Source organism: Ochlerotatus camptorhynchus, unplaced genomic scaffold, assembly GCF_037179485.1.
Source record: "Ochlerotatus camptorhynchus isolate MF236.1 unplaced genomic scaffold, CSIRO-AGI_Acam_v1.1 ptg000458l, whole genome shotgun sequence".
Classification (NCBI taxonomy): Eukaryota; Metazoa; Arthropoda; class Insecta; order Diptera; family Culicidae; genus Ochlerotatus; species Ochlerotatus camptorhynchus.
The window spans coordinates 80,725-105,286 of NW_027040944.1; the positions used below are offsets into that span (position 1 = coordinate 80,725).

Sequence of the window (24,562 nt, forward strand, 5' to 3'; positions counted from 1 at the left end):
TGTAGGAGTTATATTGGCTGCCATGTGGAATTGAAATGTTCAGACTGATTCTGTGATCAACTGTGGTGTTGGTAGAAAATGGGGTTTAAAATCAACAACGACAATGTAGATTGACACATCAGTAATCTGTCCAAAAGTAACTTATGCTTCATTAGTGTGGTGGCCAAAAACGAAAGAGGCTACCACACAGAGGAAGCTGGCAAAACTACAACGTCTAGCATGTATTGTTACAACGGGTGCGATGCGCAACACCCCATCAAAAGCGTTAGCGGAAAGAAATGCTTGAAGGCTCAAAAGGTCTATAAAAAAAGTCATGCCTGGTGATCTGGTTTATCACCTAAGCATTTTACAATACTTCCAAAGAGGATCAGTTATGAGTATGAATGGAGACTGTATGAAACCATATGACAACTATGACACTACCTTCAACGTATGTGAAACGTTGCGTTCGGATTGGGAAGTCGGTCGGTGCTCCTAGTATTCCTCAAGACTCAATCATATTATTCACAGATGGCTCAAAAATTGAAACACCAACTGGTTCAGGAATCTTTATCCCTGATACAAACATTTCATTAAATGGTGGTCAGCTTGCATGATACGAACAGTAAACAGGGGTACCACAAAAGTTCACTGCATCAGTGGTTAAACTCCCCCAACAAAAAAAGCGCACACCATTCGAGCAGTTTAAAATTACATTTCATTATACTTGAACGGTTAAAAGGTAAATGAATCATTAAACAATGATGATGTTCCTTAATAAGTTAAACTACAAGGGACAGCCCTATGGGGTTGTACGCAATGGTGACGTAGGACTAAGTGGTCTTACATAATAAATGTTTTATATGTTAACTGCAGCAAGAGCTTGTGTTTTGGAATAGGAATTTCAGCGGGGTTTGCTCTGTTTACACTCTTTAGTATGACGCGCTTGACATAGATGGCCCACAACTACTCACGAAGATCTATTGATTCCAATAAATAGCGGTGCGGCTTCTTCCTCCTTCTATGGATGTTCATGTGGGCTGCAGCTCGCTGCTTGCAGGCAGCCTTTCGTTGTGTACTGGAGAACAGCACCACTCACCATGCGGTGATTGAATAAACACCGTTAGGTGAGACCAGATGGAATTCAAATTTGAAATCTGTGTTAGGGAAATCGCTTTTCGCAGGCAATCGGTGATAATTTTAATAATCGTAGCAACATTCGTGCAATTTCCAATAGTGACATTTCGAAAAATAATAATGTCTTAAATTTAACAGATGCGTTGAAATATTTCTGATCGATAAAATTATTGAAATTGGTCCATTGGCAGCTGAGTTATTAACATTCAAAATCTTTCATAATTTTGTTAGATGTTCCATTTTTTGTTTTCACAAAGTGTACCTTCATATAGATTTCAGTAGATTTCATGGTACTTATTATCCTTTCTACAGCAGCTTTTCCGATGATATATGGTACAATAACTTTTTTTACTTATTAAGGATAATTTCATCTGTTTTATTCAGCAAAAGTAGGGCTGACATACTTGAACTATGCCATGGAACAATTTTTTTTTTTCAAGGTCCTTGAGAAAATAGGATTTCATTCATGCTCAACTTGAACAATTTGTAGTTTATTGCTACATTTTCTTAAAATCACTGGTACTTGATATCTTTTTCAAATATAGGATCATAGAAATTTGTCTCTCATCCCACTGTTCTGTTTACAGATTTGTATTTGACAAAGCTGCTGTGTTTTAAAAAAGGTCCTGCATTTGGCTTCTAGTTACGGCATAACCTAGTTTTGCAATAAATTATCCTAAGTTCAATATAATGGAGGTTAATTGAATTTTCAACTTTATGCCTAGTGCTGCTTTATATGTTGCAATTGTGGAATACTGAAAACATAGCTTTCTGACTGTCAAATTTTCACGCTTATTGTACATTAAAAAAAAGAAATGTTTCTATATCAGGCTTATGTTCATAGTATATTCTTTTATATTTCAAGTGCCAGTAAAGGTAGGAGATTTACAGAAAGCCAGCATTAATGATTTTAGCAATAAAGGGTGATACGGTCAAAATTTGGTCAATATCAACATGACGTATTTCTTTCAATTTTGCATTTAAAAAACCTGAACACCCCTCATTTTGAATGTGTGTGTGTAGAATGTTGCTCCTATTTTGATTTTGGAATTCACTCTTCAGTTGTCAAAATGCCGTCCAAGCAAGAAGAGCAGCGTACAAAATTTTGCTCGCGCATCGCGAAAATCCGAGCTACTCGCACGCAAAGTTGGCAAAATCGCTAAAAGTTGCCAAATCAACCGTTACAAATGTAATTAAAGTGTTTGGGGAACGTTTGTCGACAGCCAGGAAGTCTGGATCGGGGGGGAAATCGAAAACCGGAAGCCGCTGAGACGACAAAGAGAGTTGCCGGTAGTTTCAAGCGAAACCCTAACCTCTCTCTCCGAGATGCCGCAAATAAGCTGGGTGTATCGTCTACAACCGTGCATCGAGCCAAAAAACGACTTACAAGAAGGTAGTGACTCCAAATCACGATGATAAACAAAATACGACGGCCAAAGCGCGATCCCGGAGGCTGTACACGACGATGCTGACGAAGTTTGACTGCGTGGTAATGGACGACGAAACCTACGTCAAAGCCTACTACAAGCAGCTTCCGGGACAGGAGTTTTATACGGCAAAAGGAAGGGGAAAGGTAGCAGATGTTTTCAAGCACATGAAACTGTCAAAGTTCACAAAGAAATATCTGGTTTGGCAAGCCATCTGTACCTGTGGTTTGAAAAGCAGAATTTTCATAGCTTCCGGGACTGTCAACCAAGAAATTTACGTGAAAGAGTGTTTGAATAAACGTCTGCTGCCTTTCCTGAAGAAACACGGTTGTTCCGTACTGTTTTGGCCGGATTTGGCATCTTGCCATTACGGTAAAAAGGCCATGGAGTGGTACGCCGCCAACAACGTGCAGGTGGTTCCCAAGGACAAGAACCCTCCCAACACGCCAGAGCTCCGCCCAATTGAGAAATACTGGGCTATTGTCAAGCGGAACCTAAAGAAGACCAAAAAAAAACTGCTAAGGGCGAGCAGCAGTTCAAGGCAAACTGGCTTTCTGCGGCGAAGAAGGTGGACAAGGTGGCTGTACAAAATCTGATGGCAGGGGTCAAGCGTAAGGCCAGGCAATTCGGATTTGGAAAAGCGGAAGCCTAACTGAATATTTTTCCTGAATTTTATACTAATTGAACTTGAAAAAGAAATTTAATTTGATTTTTTAAATAAACGATTTCACCGATTTACACGCGTTTTCCCTTGACCAAATTTTGACCGTATCACCCTTTAGCTACATTTCAACGCTGATACTTCTCTTTCATGATTCTCTCTTAAAGTGCCCATTTTATAGCCACATCAATTGTTTATAATAACTCAATGGCTCTTATTATGTTGATGATATCGCAACGATTCCATGAGCTATAAAACGTGAAAATTAAACGGGATCGAATGGTACCGAATCTAAACACAGACACAATTTCAGATGAAAGCCATATTTAACGATTGTTTGAAAGAAGAAAGAAAACAAGGTCATTCTGCAGGTTCATGAAAGGAATAATTAATGGGCCGTTAGATACTGGCAGCACAACAAATCATTTAAATTCAGGGAGATCAAATGTACTTGAATTGTTTATTTATAGAAGTGTTTATGGAAGACCGGTAAAGCTAAACGTCTTGCCTCTCGTCATTTTCACTTCAGTATGCATCAAGTCAGGGAAACAACAGATACCTAAATAATTATGTAAAAGTGGGTGAACGTGGAAATCCTCTATCGTGTCATCGATGAAATCAAAAGTTTATTTAAACACAGATAAACAGACATTAAACGTTGAGTATTTGTCCTTGCTACATTAAATGGAAATGTAACGGCATTCATGAACGATGAACAGTACTCCGTGTGATAAGTCTGTTTTCCTGTATTTAAATGGTATCATTGCAATGTAAATACCTTTTGTTTAACTGGTAAATGCTTAAAATAATACTAATTGGCTGAATTTTATGTAATATTGATCAAATTTGCATAATTCTCCACAGGTCAAACTTAAAGCTCTACGCCGAGACTCCAGCTCCTACTCGTTCCTCTTCGTATAGATTCCTTTTCTCTAGTTGCATCGTATATGGCATTTTGAGCTTCAACGTGATTTGAAATTTGAACTTTAAATCTTTTCGAGTCAATTTGGTGCTCAATCGATACTGTTGTAATAACCGGATTAGAAAGACCTTGAGCGAAATCATAGCATACCGGTTGCCAATACAGACTCTAGGGCCGGCACTGAGCGGAATGAAGGCGTATGGATGTCGGTTCGCGACTCGCTCGGGTAGAAAGTTTTCTGGATTGAATTCAAGCGGATTCGCTCCCCATTGGTCCTTGCGCCGGTGTACTGCACCAATGTTGACGACAAAAGACGTTCCTTTTGGGATATTTACTCCATCCAATTCGAGAGAACTGCTGCTTTGCCGCGCAATTATCGGTACCACCGGATAGAGCCGCATAGTTTCGTTTATTGTCATGTCCAGATATGGAAGATCTTTGAGTGCTTCCGGTGTGACTGCAGAGTCTGGCAGTGGAAATACCGTCTTGATCTCATGGACGACTTTTTCCTGTATCTCCGGATGCATCGCTAACATCATACAAATATTCGTCAGTTGCAAAGCTGTTGTTTCGTAACCCTGAAACGGAACGCAAAGTGTTGTAGTAAATAGTCTAAAATAAATCACTAATAAATCGTATCTCACAGCAACCAACATCGTGTAAGCATGATTGATAATTTCCTCGTCAGTGAAGCTACGCCCTTTATGCTGAATGGTGAGCAATCGTTCGACAAAAGCTTTCGACTTTGATGGGTCCTCTCTGTCGGCTGCGGCGGGTGCACTCTGCTCGCTGAGGATATTCATTCGCATTTGCATGATGCCCTAGAAAACAGATACCAAGCGTAATTGATCTTTCTGGGTCACTGCTGCTTGTCACTTTTGTGCCTTACATCATTCACCGTTTCGTAGCATATCTTTCTGGAGCGCCATTCTTCTCGGTACATTGCACTCATTTTGTACAAAGTTTTCAGAGCGTACACGCCATTCATGATTCGTTTTCCCAACGCATCCAGAATGCTAGAACAAAGCAGTTTAAAAATTCAAACTCAGCCAAACATGTCATTGCACACTGAACTCGGAGGTTTGAAATTCCCCCTCCCCTCCACCACCACTCAATTGAGTATCTACGTGATTTATGGACAGGTTTCTGTGACCTGGAGCAAAGTTAATGTAATCAAAGAAATGCTAAGTTGCTTTTGTGTGTCGGATGATTTTTCAGGCTCACGTGTGTGCCTGAAAACAAGGGTGGAAAGAAGACTCACAATATAAAAAGAACTATTGTGATTCCATAAAATAGCAATAAAATGCAATACAGTAGTAGTATTCACTATGCGCATCGTAAACATACACCCAACCCTTTTTTACGCGGGAATATGTTTTCAATTTTCTTTTTCGGTGGTAAAGTTATAAATTATTTGTAGGTACCATATTTTACTTTGCCGGCGCCGGTGGTATAGTGGTAATCGTGACTGCTTTCTAACACCCCAATGGGTCTGGGTTCAATCCCAGCCGAGGTCGGTGGGATTTTTCTGAGGCTTAAAAATCTGTGGTCACGTCTTCCTTCGGAAGGGAAGTAAAGCCTTTGATCCTGGCCCATGTGTGTTGAATGGGTGAGATATCCTACGCAGGTGTGGAAGCTGCCTTCCTGCACATTTGATTGCCGTCAGTGGATGGCAATCGATGTCCGTCGGTGATTGGCACTAGATTGCGGAACAGAGACCGACGTTAAATAAAGGAATGAAGAAGATATTTTACTTTGATTTTTTGGAACCAGATGCATCAAGCTAGGTAGGGTAGGTGTTCCAGTAATAGTGGTGTACCTATAGTTGCGGTATGGAGGTTGTGCCGGAATAGTGAGGAGCATCCGGATAAGATTATTTTTCATCGGTAGCTATCCTAAAAAAAGCATATTTGCATATTTCAAACTTAAAATTAGCCCAAAAATTACGAAAAATCATTAATTTTCCTTAAGATTTTCACTCCTTTGCACCTATAGTTGCGGTAGTATTCCTATAATAGTGGAACCCATAAGAAACCAACGCATTCCACTATTATAGGAACCAAAGTTAGCAATTACCACAACTACTGGAACAGTGTTCCTATTAATGGAGGATGAGTGTTCTCAAATTGATCAAATCAATTTGATATCCAACATGGCGGCTTCCGGTTAGAGAAAAACTGGGAACCACTGCCAACTACTCCACAATATGGATAATTTTGAAATCGGGGTGCCGTGTATGAACCGAAATTCAATGGCTGACGCTACTTTGAAATCCAAGATAGTGGCTTTCGGTTAGACAAAACCAGGTCCAGATCTATATCCGTTTTCGTTACAAAAATACAGCTCTGTACAAATGTCGCTTGACTAAAAATCACCCCAATGCACTCGGCAGGTTAATGGAAACCTTAATAATAATATTTAATTTATTTATTTGATAAGGCTCAGTCGGATTAAATTTACAGAGCCGAGGATTCTTGTTCATTATACAAAACATCTTTAACTTATTGTCAAAAGATACAACACAATAAACACTTCATCTTGCGCTATCCAATAAGCCCATTCCATCGCAACGGGATCCGCTTGCAGTGGATTTATTGTATGGCAGTATCGCAATAAACGCAAAACGTGGTCATCACTCACACATTTATCATGAAACGGTTGCTTTCCAAAGTTGACGACGCATCAATGGTTGCTGCCGAGTAAGCAGACAATCGCGTGATACACATCGAGAGTGGCCTGCTTCTGTCGATATTTAGTAGAAGTATTTTAGTGAAAATGATAGGTACATTGAAAAGTAAGTACGCAGTTGGTACACTACTTTCCGCAAACAAACACAGATACAAATTCTGAATTTTAATTGTGATGTAACCATTCATCCACGTAAACTTGTATTTCATTTCACACAACTGACCAACTTGTAAACAATGTTGTTTACAAAGATGGGCTTTTGTATACAATATTTGATACATTGCATGAAATGTCCCAGAACTTTATATGATTTATAATGTAAATTTATATTATTACATCACAATTAAAATTCAGAATTTTTATGTGTGTATATGCATTCCAAAAGCCTTTAGAAATTTACCTTATTAGAGATTTGTATCGATTGTTTTCCTTTAGTGTACTTTGATTTTTTAGTTAGGTAGGTTGTGATTCTACGCATTGTAGCAAACTTGAAAAAAAATTATATTGATGCTCAGAATATATGACAGCAATGGTTTTTAATGTCAAATTTTCAAACAAATGTTATCTTTTATTTTGCAGTTACTTATCAGGATCACATATTATGATGTGACTCGTTTATCGTATGTCATTTTTACATTGTAATGAGAGTCCGCGTTGAGAAGCGTCCGAGAACGGTTGTGTGTTTTTGCTCCGCTGCGTGCTTTTTTTTAGAGCTCGGGCTATCTTTGTGCTGCCGTGTAGTTTTTCGGTGCTCGCATTTGAATAGTTTTATGTCCCGGACGCGATAATTCTATTTAGAATGATTTGTGCTGATGTTTTTCCCCTGTTGCTTTGGTGCCTGGTGTGCTCTCGCTCCCTTTGTTGACAGTGTGACTCGACCGCGCTGATCTATTATTAGGTTTTTGCGGTGTGCATTGCTTTTGTGCACAGAGTGACATGAAGAAGAAAAGTGATATTTAGTTATTGTGTGTTTGGATTCGCTGGAGGAGGAATTGTTTAAAAATGACTAGAGAAAATTAAGCATCGAGAATGCGCTCCCGGATGTATTGATTTGGTGAGTACGTTCCAGTTGAAGATTGTTCTCTCTAAATATCCCTTTTTTGAATACGTTTCATCAATCAAACATTATTATATGTTGGGTTTGGGGGGGGGGGCAGCCTAAGGGTTTCAATGGATTTGTAGACTGGACAAGTGTTCGTGGATTTGCCAGTCCCTTGTCACGTGTTGATAGACGTACATCTTGTCGTTTGTCTTCCAAAGGTCTTCAATGAAGTTGATTCACCCAGCTGCAACAAACCATCAGGCAGAACTTTACAACCAGTGAAGTATCTGCAGTCATATGTAATCCTTGCACTGATGGTGGGTTCTATTCACATCACATGTTCCCCTATAAAAATGTGAATTTGTGTCGCATATATTATAATCTCATCTGATTCTGGATTTTACAGTCAGCTTCACAGGTGTCAACCTCCTGCCCAGGAATAAGGAAAACTTCGTTAAAGTCTCTTATTGTGTTTCCCTTCCGACTGGGGGACTTGTAGACTTCGGGGCAAACTTTCTTTGACGGTGGTGGATTATTCCCTTCGTTCGCCTCCGTATCCGAAACTGGCTACATCTGTTCCAATTCTGCTTCAGCCTCCAAGCGAGTCTTGAACTCTCTTTTTTTTCACTCAATTGATACGTTCCCACATTGGGTTTGGCATGGAGAACTCGTCTTGAGAGAGTTTCGCTACCGCGTTTTTTTTTCCGGCCAGTGTAGGATTCCAGCTTCTTTCCAACCAGAAAGAATTACGGTTAGGCATGTTTCGCATCTTTCAATTGTTTGTACCACTTTAAATGGCATTTTTTCCGCACTTGAACTTGGACGACACTAGCTGACTCCCTTCCGAAACATTTTGAACTGTCACTTTTCTCCAGGCAACTTTGTCATCATAAAACTGAACGGTACCAAGTCAAGTCAAAATGGATAATAAATAAACAATAAGGTATTCAAATTTACTTTATAAATGCTATAATAAACCATTGTGCAGCGATGATCGAGACGTTTCCGTCGGATAAGATTATTTTGCGGCCGAGTGTCTAGGAAGCTATGGAAACCGAAATGGCTCTTGATTTTGTTTTATGCCCTTATAGTATAAACCACCATCGCACTTTGTGAGTTGCCCCAATAGAACCCTTGCTTTTGGTTTGAATCAGTACAAATTCGTTCTATTATATAAAAAAAAAAGAAGTATACATATTCATTTTCTTCCGAACTAAATAAACCACCATCACACTTTGTGAGTGGCCCCAACAGTATCCTTGCCGTTGGTCTAAATCGGGTCAAATCGGTTCTAATAATTATTTTATATTCAATCAAGTAAACCACCATCACACTTTGTGAGTGGCCCCAACAGCATCCTTGCTGTTGGTTTAAATCGGTTCAAACCGCTTATAATTAATTATTTTGGTCATTGATAAAATAAAATAAACCATCATCACACTTTGTGAGGGGCCCCAACAGTATCCTTATTGTTGGTTTAAATCGGTATACACACATCTAATAATGATCTACATCTCTAGACAGCCGGCTGTTTAGAGCATAAATCGAAAACACTTATAAATAACTACACAAAACAAAAGATCGCATCACTTATCAAGGTGAATCCTGATCCAACGAACCTAACCCACTAACAAAACCTCCTTCCTGTGACTTTTGTGGGATGCAGAGGTAAACACGGTCCCAAAACAACAAAAGTCACACACTAACATTCCTTCCCTCTCCCACCTGATTGCAAGGACGTGGCCGGTGACGTTATTGATCTTTAAAGGTAGGAGTCACTGGAACATGTACACTGAGAATGGCAGGTTACTACCAAGCCCCATTCAGTTGATTCTTTGTACAATTTCACTGGTTCAGATCAATCACGGAGTGCAACTATCGATACGTGCAGTCAGACTAAGCTAAGCTAAGCTAAGCTAAGCTAAGCTGTCATTTTTACATTGTAATGATATTGTGTTTTCTCTCATAGGGAAAAAAGTAAGCAATCGAGGACTGTATAGAAAATGAGCTGTAAACATTTTTTTACAAATAAAAAAAATATTCTTCAATTATTTATGTCATGTCCTTCTTTAGAAGGAAGCTCCTTAAAAAAACTATTATTTTAAGCAATTTTATGATCATAGATTATGGTTTTTCACAAACTTTTGACAGTGTGACAAAACAGGCTAAACTGGCTTTAACATCCGTGGAAAAGGTTGTGAAGAAAACAAAACAATTTACAATTGTTTTGGCCTAATTTGACATAATTATGAACGTCATTCTTGCAGAAAATGAAAAAATAGAAATCCTGATTTTCGTCTAGAGTGTCCCAATTCTGTGCCCGGCAATTCGGCCGAATGCCGTTTGGCAAAATGCTGTTCAGCCAAATGGGTCGTTTGGCCGAATACTTTAAAATTTTTTTGCAATTTTTGATCACTACTAGATTCCTAAATGGCAGCCCGGTGGATCATTTTTACTTTCCACAATTCTGGTTTTTGATATTATAAATAAATATTTTTTTGTTTAATTCTATATTGTTTAAAACTGAAATTTTATAGTATCGATGCATATATTAATCTATCAAAGATGAGCTTTTCGTAGTGTAATAGGTGTTTTTTTAGCCACCTTTTTTAATATGAGCAGTTCTTTGGAGTTTTGTTGTTCTAGTTATTTTTGCACAGTAAACACAGCTTTTCATAAAATTAAGACAAATCAACAGACAAAAATATGAGATTTTTCGTTCATTTATGAGCACTTCTCTAAAGTTTTGTTGTTCGGCATTCGGCCAAACGGCATTCAGTCAAATGATCCGAAACCCCCAATTCAACTTGTTCGCAATTAAAACCTATTGAATGACGATTGCTGATGCTAAATGGCAATTATTAAGAGCATCTTCAAAAGGATTTTAAGAGTTCTAAGCGATTAGTTAAAAAACAAGAAAATGTTCTGTCCGAAACCTCATAAGAGGAATAAAATCTAACATGATACCAGTTTTGTTTGCTTTTCTTTGTTATGTTTCAAAGAAAGCCATGACACACATAATCTAAGTTTTTTATTTTTTTTTATTTCAAAAGTATTTTGTACGGAATTGGACAGTCCTTATCATAGCTACTGTACCAGTGTTGCTATTAATGGAGAACGAGTTTTGCAAACAAACAAAAAACATTAGGGGAAATGGATGTAATGTCGGACTTAATGGCCCTAATTTGGGCCCATACATAAATTCAACTATCGACTAAATTGTCAAAAGCAACCAAAAATATCCATTAGTACCGTCCCAATGACACGTTCATCTTGATAAAATTGATAAATAGCAGATTTTTAGCGATATGCCCAATCTTAGATCCATAGGCCAACATTAGAGCCATATCCCCTATTTCAAAATTGAAGTGTTGGGGGTGACCCCGGCGTAGTGGTTAGCATCCATACCTCTCACGCTAAAGTCACGAGTTCAAATTTCATCCCCGGACAAGTCACGAATGACCCAACAGCGTTAAAGTGGCTATAATAATAAAAATAAAAAATAAAAAAAATTGAAGAGTAAAGCTATGAGGAATAAGAATAAAATGTCTTAGTTGTCCACAATGGGTTCACTTACACAAGTATGTTCCTTTTCATCACAAATTTAAAAAAAAAAAACAAAGTTTAATCTCCGAGTTTTTCTTTAAATACTATAATATTCAATTGATTTGATGCGCATTGCTAGTTCATCATAATTGACGATACAACCATTTTTGACATTTTTGAGCGACTAGAGTTTCTAGGCAAATTTAGCCAGAACATCTTAAAATTTAAAATTCCAAAACCTACGGAGCCTTCATAGCTTACAAATCATTCATATCAGAGATCAGGGTACTTTTGGGATACTCTGAAGGGATTTGGAAGCATTGTAGTCTTTAATGTCTAAAATTCTTGGAGTCCCGGCAGTTTCAGATGTTGCGGGTATGGCAGACAGATTATAGTATAAATAAGTGTACTACAGTGGAGTTTCTCTGGAGATTTTACACACTATAAATAATCCCAAGAATGAATGTTTATAAGTTCCTCTGGTCTCTAGGTTTCGGAAGTTCCGGTAGCCCTGGGATATTTATGAGTTCTCAAAAAGTAAGATGGGTGAATCTTCCATTCAACTTTTAATAAACGTTGGAACAAGCAAAAAGTAGTCACACCAAATTAAGTGTAGAAAAATAATGTTAATAAATTGATCATATATTTTATTTTTGGCAGCTTACTCTCACATGAATCCCTGATATTGTTTAATTCACTCAATGCTTTGCGAAATACGAATTCATGAACTTCACGGTTGACCCCTTCCATTTAGTTTTGCACTACATTTGATACTGTATGCCATTTTGTTTTAATTTTTTTCACGTAGCAACTTGCTCTGGATCCTTCTTAAGGTTTCTCTTGATGATTGTTAAATATTTTAAAAATGGCCGAAGTATAATGAAATGGGCGGGTTCAAGTTTTTGGCTTCAACTGCAACATTGTTGGCCAAGGGTATCAATGGTTTCTATTAAAAGGCAATACATAGTTTTCCAAACATTCACTCACGTAAATATTATGGATGATGCTGTCTACTATCAGCCTTCACAAAGAGTGATTTGAATTTAACGAATGCGTGTTCAGAATTTCAAAATGCTGGTTCTATTGTTTGGTAGCCATCTTAAAAACAGAATGCAAAATTCAAAAGTCAAAAATGGCATGAGATTTCGTAGACACACTTTCGAAAATCAACGATTGTTATTTTTAAAGTGCATGCTAAACAGAAATGCATTATATTTGAGTTGACTACTTTTTGTCCGTTCCACTCTTTCAAGTTCAATTAATTAATCCTGCAACCAATTCTCTTTCTTAAATCAGCGGAGTAAGTTAGGTGAGATCTGTTCTTATATCGAGAAATAAAAATCTACTAAATTCATTTTGAAACATTTCTAAACATTAACTTCTACTTAATTCACAATATCAATCAGAATTTTGCTGAATGACAAACTTTAATAGTTGGTATGACCACATAAAATGATAAATTGATAGTTGAAAAATCCAATCATAACAATATTTTAATTTTCCTGATAACTTCACTTTCCGCAAAATACGTGCCACAGATTTAATAAAACGAGCGAAATCCACGCCAATTGCTAATTTCGTCCGATCTGCAAAAACCCTGAAGTTATAAACGAAAGAGGAAGTCCATGAAGGTAATTGTTCAATGCAGAGAGGCCCTAAGGGGATGTTCATAATATACGTAGACCGTTATCGGGAGATTTTAGACAGTCCTCTACCATCCCTCACGAAGACAGTAGTCCACACAAATTTGTGGAAATTTGTATGGATCATAGACTTCCGCCAAACTCCTCCTTCATCCCGAAAGTATCTTCGTGGTTCATAATCTGCCCCTAATTAATTGTGCATCAAGATTGAAATGCTGCACAGTGTGAAATTACTTTTCACTGTGCTGTCAAAGCGTTACCATCTTCATAGATTCATTGATTAATGACACAATATGTTAGTCTTTTGATAAGCAATACCAGAGTAGCATACTTTCATCACAATAAGTTATAGTAACTTGTTTATGACTGAAATAAGTCGTACATAAGTTCCTACAATTGATTTTTGACAAGCGTTGTTCTACGGTAATGTATTAAGTTGACGTTATTAATATTAAACATGGTTTCATGTTTTCAAATTCAAATTTCATAAAAAAAAAGTGGGATCTATAATAATAGGGGCCCTGGGGCCATTGCCACTTTCTTCTCTCTCTCTCTCTGTTGAATCCGAGCCTGAATTCAAGATAGGCCCTTCTGACAGACTTCTCCTGAATTGAACAAGTAGCAAATATGAATGTAGTACTACTGTAGGAGATTTGTTTTGTAGTGTGAGGGACATGCACCTTGATTGGTTATTTGTTTTAGGCGTTTTCGTCGCTACGCCAAAATAATAAGTGGTTTCTGATATACGAAAATGCACGATATTATGAAATCCAAAATGGCGGGATTCTGGTAATATTTTAAATCCATATTACCAAAATTCCGCCATTTTGGATTTAATAATATCCTTCATTTTCGTATTTGCACGTAAATCGCAAAACGCATAAAACCTCCTTGCAGTAAGGCTAATCTAAGATGGCGAATTAAGTCAATAAATTTTGATTAACCACACAAAGCGCTGCCTCATGACGTAAACTTACATCTCCAAATTCGTAATCAGCGAGCTATAGATTTCCTCCGGCACATGTTCAATGTTCACCATCGTACCATGAACCATCTGGGCACTGCAGTGACTGGTATACTTTAACAGATCAACATCTCGTCCATCGGATACTTGTTCTAGCCGCTTCACAATCTCGGTGGTTGCTCTTTCGAATACAGGAATGAAGCTGTTTAGTATTCTGGAGTTGAAAAGTGGACTTAACGTTTTCCGATGCTCTCGCCATACGCTGCTGTCTAGTAAAACAAAACAATAGGTACATAACAAAACTGCACTGATTGATAACGTCACGTTCGCTGCACTCACATCGTTGAGCTATTAATCCCGTGCCCAGTTCCATAAAATCGTACGCGAATGGTTTATCGAGACATTCGGTCAACACTTTCTGCACCAGCTCCGGATGCTGCACGTTGATGAGCGGCACGGGGCCCAACCATATTTTCGACACGCGATGCTCGGTTCGATATATTTTCATGAAAGAATTCCCTTTCTTCAAAAACAGCGGTATATTTCCAAGGAAGGGATAATCGGGCTCGACACCGGGAATGGCCCTGATGCTCCTGTATTTCCATTTATGAGCAAGATACGCAATCACTACTAAACCCACTACAGTCCACGAAAGCACTTGGGTGATCTCCATTCTGGAACACTCAGTTCAGAACTGATTGAGAATCGCGTCGATATTCCCTGGGTTACAATTTAACTACGGTTAGAGGTCGTGACGTCTGTTTGCGACAGATTTTACATTTTTCCCCAAAAACTGGTTCTCGAATTAAAAAAATATATGTGGATACCACGCATGCAATAGCGGTATGCTAATTGAAAATGTTCTGAGTCGAAAACCAGTTCTAAATGATCATAAAATGACTAAAGTGTTTTCCACTCGGAACCGGCGTATTCTTATTTTAATTCTACGGCACAGTTTTGGTATCTATTTTTAAACTTTTAGTTTTTAAATTGAATTTTAATTCGCAGTGGCGACCACAGCCTGAGGGTTCGTTGATATTGGAATTAGATATTCGGTTGAAAGTATTATTTTTGCGCGCCAATATATTTTTTATATTTGAGCGGTTCACAGCGCTATCGAGCAAGACACAAAAAGCAGCAATTAATTAGTACAGATGTGTGATATTAAGAACATGGTTCACGGGAGCCTTTTCTTCTACTACTAGTTTCATAATTTTGCATTTTCGTGGGCACTCAATCCATGATTTACATTCTGTCCCATGCTTAAAACACTACTCAGTATTTGCTGTAAAAAAGCAAACAGCCACTTGCATTTTCATATTTGGGTGGCTTCTGGATGATGAGGTTTGTGCTCCTGAAAGCAAGGAATGGCTCGGAGTGTGAGGCTTTGCTGAACTTTATCCTTAACCGTTGTCTTTTGAAGCAACTATACATAACAGAAGAATGAGATGATAAGCAAGGTTGCGAACGTTCGTCAAACCAACAAGAGTTATGCAGTGTTGTCCTTCGTAGAATGAAAAATATTGAAATATTTTTAAAACTCCGCACACGATGCTTCCGGAAAGTGTGCAACAGCAAGTTTGTAATGACGTAGATTGGGCCCATCTCTAAACATCTGCTTTTTATCAATTTTATCTAGATGAACGCATAATTGGGACGGTATTTGCTGTAAAAAAGCAAACAGCCACTTGCATTTTCATATTTGGGTGGCTTCTGGATGATGAGGTTTGTGCTCCTGAAAGCAAGGAATGGCTCGGAGTGTGAGGCTTTGCTGAACTTTATCCTTAACCGTTGTCTTTTGAAGCAACTATACATAACAGAAGAATGAGATGATAAGCAAGGTTGCGAACGTTCGTCAAACCAACAAGAGTTATGCAGTGTTGTCCTTCGTAGAATGAAAAATATTGAAATATTTTTAAAACTCCGCACACGATGCTTCCGGAAAGTGTGCAACAGCAAGTTTGTAATGACGTAGATTGGGCCCATCTCTAAACATCTGCTTTTTATCAATTTTATCTAGATGAACGCATAATTGGGACGGTACTAATGGATATTTGTGGTCGCTATTGAAATTTAGTCGATTGCTGAATTTATGTATGTGCCCAAATTAGGAGCATTTTAACCGACATTGCATTCATTTCCCCTACCACTTAAATTAATAAAGTTTCAAGATTAAGATCTATAATTTTGATTAATGAACACAAATGTTAGCCAAAATACAGTCAGGTTGCCAGAATATGAACCCTGGAGATAACGGAACGGACCTCGGGAAGATGCGGAACATCCGTAAAGGAACTGTGATATAAGTTAAAATTTGGGGTCTTGACATAAACATGGACCTGGTTGGCCGTGGGATCGTACTTTGGAAGATACAGATCATCCCCAAAAACACTTGGAACTGTGATATTAGAAAGAATTTGGGTCCATAAGATCCTGAGCATCCGTAAAAGTGGTCAGTCCCTGAAACTGATTCTAGAACTCCGTGGTTTTTTTTTCTAAAACGTCTGTAACCAGGCAGGAAAAAAAATTTACATTCATTTCGTACATGCATTTACACACTTAGAAATACCCAATCCTACACGTGACGAAATCCATCTTTGGCGTTTGTTTGAGATGAATTTCACGTCTATTATGACTCAATTTTATTCCCTGACCTTGTCTACCAAGGGCGCATGCCATTTCAAATTTTACATATTTTACATTTGTCTCTGATTATTTTTTTCAGGGGCGTTAACCATTCCATATTTAACATATTTTTATTAACTTTTTCACTAACTACCAGGGCGCTAGCCATTTGACTTTCTTTCTTCTTTGAACGTGTATTTCGATTTCGATCACTTTTCCGCTGTAGATGTTTACCGAGCGCAAGCCATTTAAAATTTTACCCATTTTAAATTTTTCCAGGGATGCTAGCCATTTAAAATTTAAAAAACTTCTATTAATTTTCCCTGAACATGTATCCGCTTCAAATTAAACGATTTCAATCATGTTTTACCTGAACATGTTTACCAGGGGTATAGCTATTTAAAATATAACATTTTTTTTTTTTTCCCGAACGTGTTTACAGGAGCGCAAGCCATTTAAAATAGAATATATTTTTTAAGTTTCTTCTGAACGTGTATATAAGGGGCGCGTGCCATTTAAAATTTTAAGATTTTGATCAATTTTTCCCTTATCATGTTTACTAGGGGCACAACATTTTTTTCAATTTGTTCGAGAACTTGTCTAACAGCCATTGCAATTTTTTCCCTGATCAAGTTCACCAGAGGCGCAAGCCACTTCAAATTTTACGATTTTGATCAACTTTTACCCGAACATGTTTACCAGAGACGCAAGCCATTTTCAATTTAATTTTTTTTCCCTGATTTAAGATTTTTATCAATTTTAACCTGATTTTGTCTACCAGTGTTGCTAGCCATTTTGAATGCAACATTTTTTTTAATGTTTCCCTGATCATGTCTACCAAGGGTGCATGCCATTTCAAATTAAGCATTTTTTACATTTTTCCGTGACCGTAGATAAGGGGGTGAAAACCATTTTAAATATTCATTTTTTTATGATTTTTTATCAATTCCAACCTGAAAAGGTTTACCAGAAGCGTAATTAGTTTTTAAATTAAATATTTTTTCAATTTTTTCCTGTGCTGGTCATTTAAATTTTTGTTTAATTTTTCCTTGATTTTGTTTGCCAGGGTCGCAAACTATTTTATTCTATTTTTCCCCCAATTCGTCAGCTTGAATTTCTACATTTCTTTTCAGTATTCTCAGAACTGGTCTGCCAGGAGCGCAAGCCATTTCATACATAACTTTTTTTTTATTTTTTTGTTCCAGAACGTGTTTATCAGGGGCGCAAGTCATTTCAAATTGAATTTAATATTTAATATGATAATTTTTCACCTGAATATGTTTATAGGGGCGCAAGCCATCTCATTTTTATTTTGCAATTTATCCCTGATTTTCTCTACCATGGGCGCTAGCCATTTGAAATTTAACGATTTTTCTCTCATTTAAACGTGTATAAATCATTTTTTCCCATATTGGATTGCTGTATTTTACCTATTTTGGAAACATTTATTTCGGTTTGGAGCTAAGTAGTCGTCGACTACCCGCGACTACCCACAACCCCAGCACTGGTCATCAAGGTATTTTATCTTTATCTTATCTTATCTTTCTTTATTAAAGAGACTTTCAGGGGCCATTCAGGTCAATGTTTGTGTCACGACCCTAAATGTATTCTTATTTCACAGTTCCTAATGTTTTTGAAAAAAAAAAACTGCTGTGCTCTTGAATCAGTTTCATGGACTGACCACTTTTAAGGATGATCCGGAGCTTCCAGAAGACGTTTGCATGGAAATTCGGGTCCATGTTTATGTCGTGATCCTAAATTCATTATAGGTATTTAAAAAAACACGGAGTTCTATGAGTTTTAAGATTGACCACTTTTACGAATAATCCGGATCTTCCGGAGGTCGGTCACATGCCCATGCAAGCCATGTTTTTGTCACGATCGCAAATTGTTTGTTTTTATATCACAGTTCTAAGTGTTTTCGAAAAAAAAAAACGCGGAGCTCTAGAATCAGTTTCGTGGATTGACCACTTTTACGGATCTTCTGGACTTTCACGACCCAAAATTCTTTGGAATATCACAGTTCCTAATGCTAAAAAAGTAAGAGGTTGTATCCAAGACACGACTGTAACATTGACGGAATACGTGCTCGAATATTCGGCGATTTTGTTAAGGAAACCACATTTTCCCGTCACGGAAACGCCTAGTTATCTGATGACAAAATTACGCATTTTCGTGCACAAAAATTCAATAGATATCAAAACAGCGAAAATTGATTGAAGGAATTTCTTGCTAAAATTTTAGAATCGTGAGATATTCGCACTCAATCATATAAATTCAAGATTTTGACGTAGGACTACGTCTGTGATATCTATATGGGGGTACACTGGAAAAATGGAACATGTAACGAAATTATGAAAGATTTTGAACGTTAATTATTCAGCTTACCCTGGACCAATTTCAATAATTTTATCACCAATCGATCAGAAATATTTCTGCGCATCGATAACAATGCTTTCAGCTGTTGATTTTTTTTAAACAAGAAACTGTTTAAAAAGTGGTAAATGTCAAGCATTGTCCAAAAGCGTTTAATTAACTAACAAATCCACCAATTACATGCATATGCTTCCCCAACACTGCCATCAGAGAGTCGTTAGTAGACGAAACAAGTCAAAATGGCATTCGCCTCCGATCTTTGGGCGTGTGCGAATAGGGAGGATGCAATTGTGTAACATTTTGGACACTCATCGCCATATTCAGATCCACACGCCCCCAACGACCACACAAAATGCTCCGCTCTGTTGTTATCTTGTAACCAAACATGGAAGCAGAGGTGCAAGTGATTTTGATCGATTCTCTTCATCGACTTTCTGTTTTGTTAATAACTCGACGGCAAACACATTCATTGATACGTTTGTTGTTCTGGATGATAGAAGGACATAGCAGAAATAGTGCAAAATAGGTTAGTGAAGCCATGGTCACCAAAAGAGAGAATCGACATTTTCGAAGGTCCACCAAAAAACGCTATTTTCTACCCGAGCAGGATAAAATAACTTATTAATACCAAATTCAGGTATGAAAATAGCATAACTGGCAACCTAAATATGGTATTAGTGAGGCTAATATAAGAGGTAAAATACCAAAAAAATCTACCAAAAAAAATTCTACGAATAACAAACTAATAAATAATTTAGTTATTACAATAACAAACAGACAATAGACGCTTTTTTCGATGCCAAATACCATATTTTGATATTTTGAAGGTTTTCTAATACCGATTCAATAAATCTTTTAGGTGTTATTGTCTTAAAACTCACAGATCACAATTTGTTTTTTTTTGCTTTATTATAGAGACTTTCAGCCTTTAGCTGGTTCGTCTCTTAACACATTTTGTTATTTTGGTATTCATTTGATATTTAACACCTTATCTTATCTTATCTTTCTTTATTAAAGCGACTTTCAGCCATCGGCTGGTTCATATCTAAAATATTTTTCAAAATATTTCGATAACTGAATACTATCAAAACAAGGTTTTATACCACGATTAGCTATCGGTTCCTGCTCGGGTAGGGATGCCTAAAAGTCCAATTATTCCATTAACGATTAATCGTAAAGATTTTTCCAGCTATTCGATTAAATTTTATCGATTTTTCAATTATTCGAGCGTTTTACCAACTTGTTGAGAAAAAGAGTTTAAAGAGAAAAGTTTTAAAGGGAGGAGCTTTAGCTGGATGGACACTAGGGTAATTGATGATGGTTGGACCTATCCAAAAACTGATGATGGTTGGACCTATTTTTTCAATCGCTAGTTTAGTGAATCTTCGCTAAGTTTTTATTTTCAAAGATCACTTCACCATCATAAAAACTCTTTTTCTTCAATTTGCATCGGTGTTTTATTGAAAAAAAAAACTTCAAAACAATTGAGTTTCAATGTGTTTTCAAAACAGTTCACTTTTCACGCATTAGATCGTCATGCCTTACTTTCAAACATACAAAAAGGGAATATTTTTCACATTTTTCATGCAGTAAAATACTGCTTTAAGGTGTAAACAACACGTTAGTACGCCATTTATCCATTGATTTCACTAAAATGTTTGAATAATTGACGAAATTCGAATAGATAAATATGATCATGGTTGGACCTACGCATGATGATGGTTGGACCTATGTGTTTCCTAAGACGGCCGCTAGGTGCGCTTCGGTTTGTCTACATCCTTCATGCGCAGCTGATTTGAAATTCGATTTCGTTTTTTCCGAGTGATCAGTTTCTTCGATTGGAAAAATGGCTAAAGAAAAGAGTTATACGGTCGAAAATCTTCAAGAGGCTTTTCTTTTAGTAAGAAATAAATCACTTACCACGTATCAGGCACAAAAAAGGTACAATATTCCGAAAACGACGCAAAAATTAAGGGAAGCCACGGCAAGAAATGTGGAAAGGAAATAGTGTTGAGTGTTGATTTGGAGAACCAGTTAGCGGATTGGGTTTGTATGTGCGCTGATTCTGGCAGTCCCAAGACGGCCAAAAAGATCTTGGAAGCTGCTAAAGACCTTGCGTCACTAGTTGGGCGTAAATTTAAAGGAGTAATTCCATCGTCAGGTTGGTTGAAAGAGTAACCACCGATATCCGAACTACCACGGAAGCGCCGAAAGAATCTATTAATATGAATTTACATTAAGCATTTCACATACACCTTCTGTGTGTGAATTAACTTGAAATAAAATGTTAACAAACTAAAAATTGCTAACTGAAACTTATTTCCGAAAAAAAAACTATAAAACCGGAATTAAGTTCTGATATTATGTCATTTTAAGCCCCTAAATTCCCCGGGGGCACCCAGAACAGGCTCGGAAGTGGCCAATGTGGTCCAAGGCACTCAATTTTGTTATTGATCTTGTTATCGAATTTGGAAGTAATGTAAAGTGTCGCATGAAAGGTTTTATTCCTACCATTTCAAAATTAGGTCCATGTTCCATATACCCTGGAATTTGTTCCGGCCATATCTCTGGAACCAGTTGACCGATTCCAAAAATATTCAATAGCTTACAATGGGACCACAATACCTATAGTTTGACGTTTCCAAATCGGGTCAATGATTCCCGAGAAAATGAGCCCTGATGAATAGCTAATGCGTGGAAAGTGAACTTTTTTTTAAAAACGAAGTTAAACTCAAATTTCTTGATTTTTTTAAATAGCAAATTCATAAAAACTGTATAAAAAGAGTTTTTTCATGATACCAATAAGCTCTAAACATCATCATTTTTTAGGTCCAACCAAGATCAGTATAGGTCCAACCAACATCATAATTCTGTGCTGAATAAAAACGTTTTATAAAATCAATTGTTCATAATATTTAACTTTTTATGTTATTATTAGAAACAAGAAAGGTAGATCTTTCCCCTAATCACGCATTTTTCATAATTATATGTTGAATTCATAAAAAAATACGACATGAATATTGACGTCGTGTGAAACCGGCCTAAATAGGTCCAACCATCATCAGTTACCCTAATATTCTGTGCACACTTGCAACCTGTCGGAGACTGAGATTGGGCGGTCTTTGGTAAAAGATCGATATTGGAGGGCGCAACTAGAATCGATCCATCGATTTAATCGGTACAACATAATCGATCTTTGCAGGATCGACCTTTTCATCATAATGCTGATTAACCGTAATTCACCGAATACCGAACGCCCGGTAAACCCGGACATTTAAATAATAAATAAATATTACGTCAACTCTGCAAGATAATTAATATGTATGTTTCAGATCGAGACTAAAAGTACGTTCAGACTGCAGAGTTATAACATGTTAAGCGCTATCTTGATGGTGGTTTCTGTGTTGCAATTATTTGACAACCGTTATAACATGTTATAACTCTCCAGTCTGAACAAGGCATAAAACACTATGATAAAACTTGGGTGCTTTTTTGAGCATAGTAGGCAGTGATAATAAACGTTGAAATCAGCTTGGTGTACAATCATATAGATTAATCAAAATTTTATTTTCGTTATTCAAACTATAGTAAAGTGCCTGGGAAGGCAGAGTTACAGACTCTCAACAAACCGTCTCCCGTCACAACGAAAACAACATGTGACGAGAGAGAAAGAGACACGCGAGAATAAGATACGAGCGAGAAACAAATGCGACACCCAAAAATCCTGGCGTGCGCGAGGCTCGCGCTGATCTCATGTGCCTCATCTCATGTGCTACGATTAATGCTAGAACACAAGAGCTCTAAGTTCTGGAAGGTGTAGGTAAACGAAATACAGGCTGTTGAAACTTGGTTGCTTTGACCGACATTTCATATGCGTTATCACAAACCATTCCTATTTTAGAGGAAAGATAGCATATAATTGCAGTGCTTGAATTCTTGAAATCCTCTAACAGCCAAAGACATTAATTTGCCGGTCAATTAGAATATTCTTTGTTTATTTTTTCGGGTTCAACACTTAAATGCACTTGCATGACTAACATCTTTTGACACGTTATTTTCAAAATATGTAATGGACAAAAATTCTACAAAAAGTGTATCGGTATTGTTTAGTACGGGGATTTGACCGTGGCAAGACGTTCACAAATTTTCAACGTAATTTAACCATTCATCGGCAACACAACTAGTATGCATTGTTAGAAGGGATGTTACGTATTTTGAATAGATTATATCGGAATGCTACGAATGCAGCAATGTAATGATAAGTCAATGGGTCGAAGAATTTTATGCAGAACAGCCATCGCTACAACCTGCATTAAATAAACCAATCAAATCCAAGGGGGGGGGGGGAGGTGGCTGTCAAATACGAACAATCGTCGCTTACCTCGCATAACTGATTCCAAACGTAAACAAGCCATAAGAAACCTACAGGGTTTATTTACGTTTGGAACCAATTTCATACAAGAATGATCAGTTAGTTGATTTGACAACACGTCTCCCCCCAGATCAAATCACCATGTTTCCACCAGCATCGGCGCAGCACCGGAATATGATTCAAAATCTCGTCGCATCCGCTCGCTGGATTTCCAGATTGTATGGTTAAATTTGGAAAATACCGTGTTGAAAGTTGATTTATCCATTTCAAACAATATGATATTCAAAAACTTAAGCACATTCTTAAGTCATCCTTTTTTGAGCAACTCTCTAATTCAGATCAGAAGAATATCAGCCAATGCTGGTATTTTTATACTTCCTGGCTGTCTAGAGAGCATATCTGAAAGAATATCTTGTTACTTATGCATCAATAAAACAGCAAAAAAAAAAGTACTCATCCCATAGGTAAAAAAGTCAAGATCACAGGTATAACTTTTTTACCTATGGGATGAGTACTTAAGGGATTAGATTTTGATAAGTTCTTTAGTGGGAATGACACTGATGAAGACTACACATTGTAGTCGAAATACGTATCTGTCATTGATACCAAAATTAATTAAGTGGAATTAAATGGAAGGATAACCTTTTTTTTTGCTGTTTTATTTAAGCATTCCGCTAACAACCCTATTTCATTACTTCATTACTTATGCATCGTTTCCTGAACATCTACAAAATTTCCATAGGTTTTAGAAAATTTACTAAAATTTCAAAGTTCCTTGAAATAAAACAATGGTCCATAATCTTCATCTTCAGGAAAACTTCATCAAAGTTTGCTGCACGTCTACGTTTTTCGTTGATTTTCCGCAAAGTTCGACGCACGAAATTTCCTGAATTTGTGCGAAATTCTCTGAACTATTTCAAGTCCATGAGATTTCATCAAAGTGCTCCGAAGTTATAAAAAAGTCTCTGAAAAATAAAGAGGTTCCCTGACATTAAACAATTAACTTCAACGGAGATCCCTAAACTAGCAGAAAGTTCCCACTTCTACGAAGTTTTCTGAACTTTTCCATGACCTCAGAACTTCAAATAATTTCACTAAATTTTGCTACAGCTTGAAAGGCTGAAATAACAGCTGAATGAAGTCACACACAAGTCAATTTCAACAGCGAAGACATTTTTTT

The 24,562-nt window shown here is 37.2% G+C and overlaps 1 protein-coding gene across 1 annotated transcript; it reads right to left on the reverse strand.

The window, feature by feature from the left end:
* Positions 1 to 4,083: 4,083 nt before the first annotated feature.
* On the reverse strand, positions 4,084 to 14,689 carry LOC135712137 (cytochrome P450 4c21-like). The gene is made up of 5 exons (XM_065235106.1): positions 14,349 to 14,689; positions 14,023 to 14,278; positions 5,016 to 5,142; positions 4,771 to 4,947; positions 4,084 to 4,704 (listed from the first exon to the last, which is right to left on the reverse strand). Exons 1-5 carry the CDS (start codon positions 14,680 to 14,682, stop codon positions 4,084 to 4,086), a joined length of 1,515 nt encoding a protein of 504 aa, XP_065091178.1. The 5' UTR covers positions 14,683 to 14,689.
* Positions 14,690 to 24,562: the final 9,873 nt, after the last annotated feature.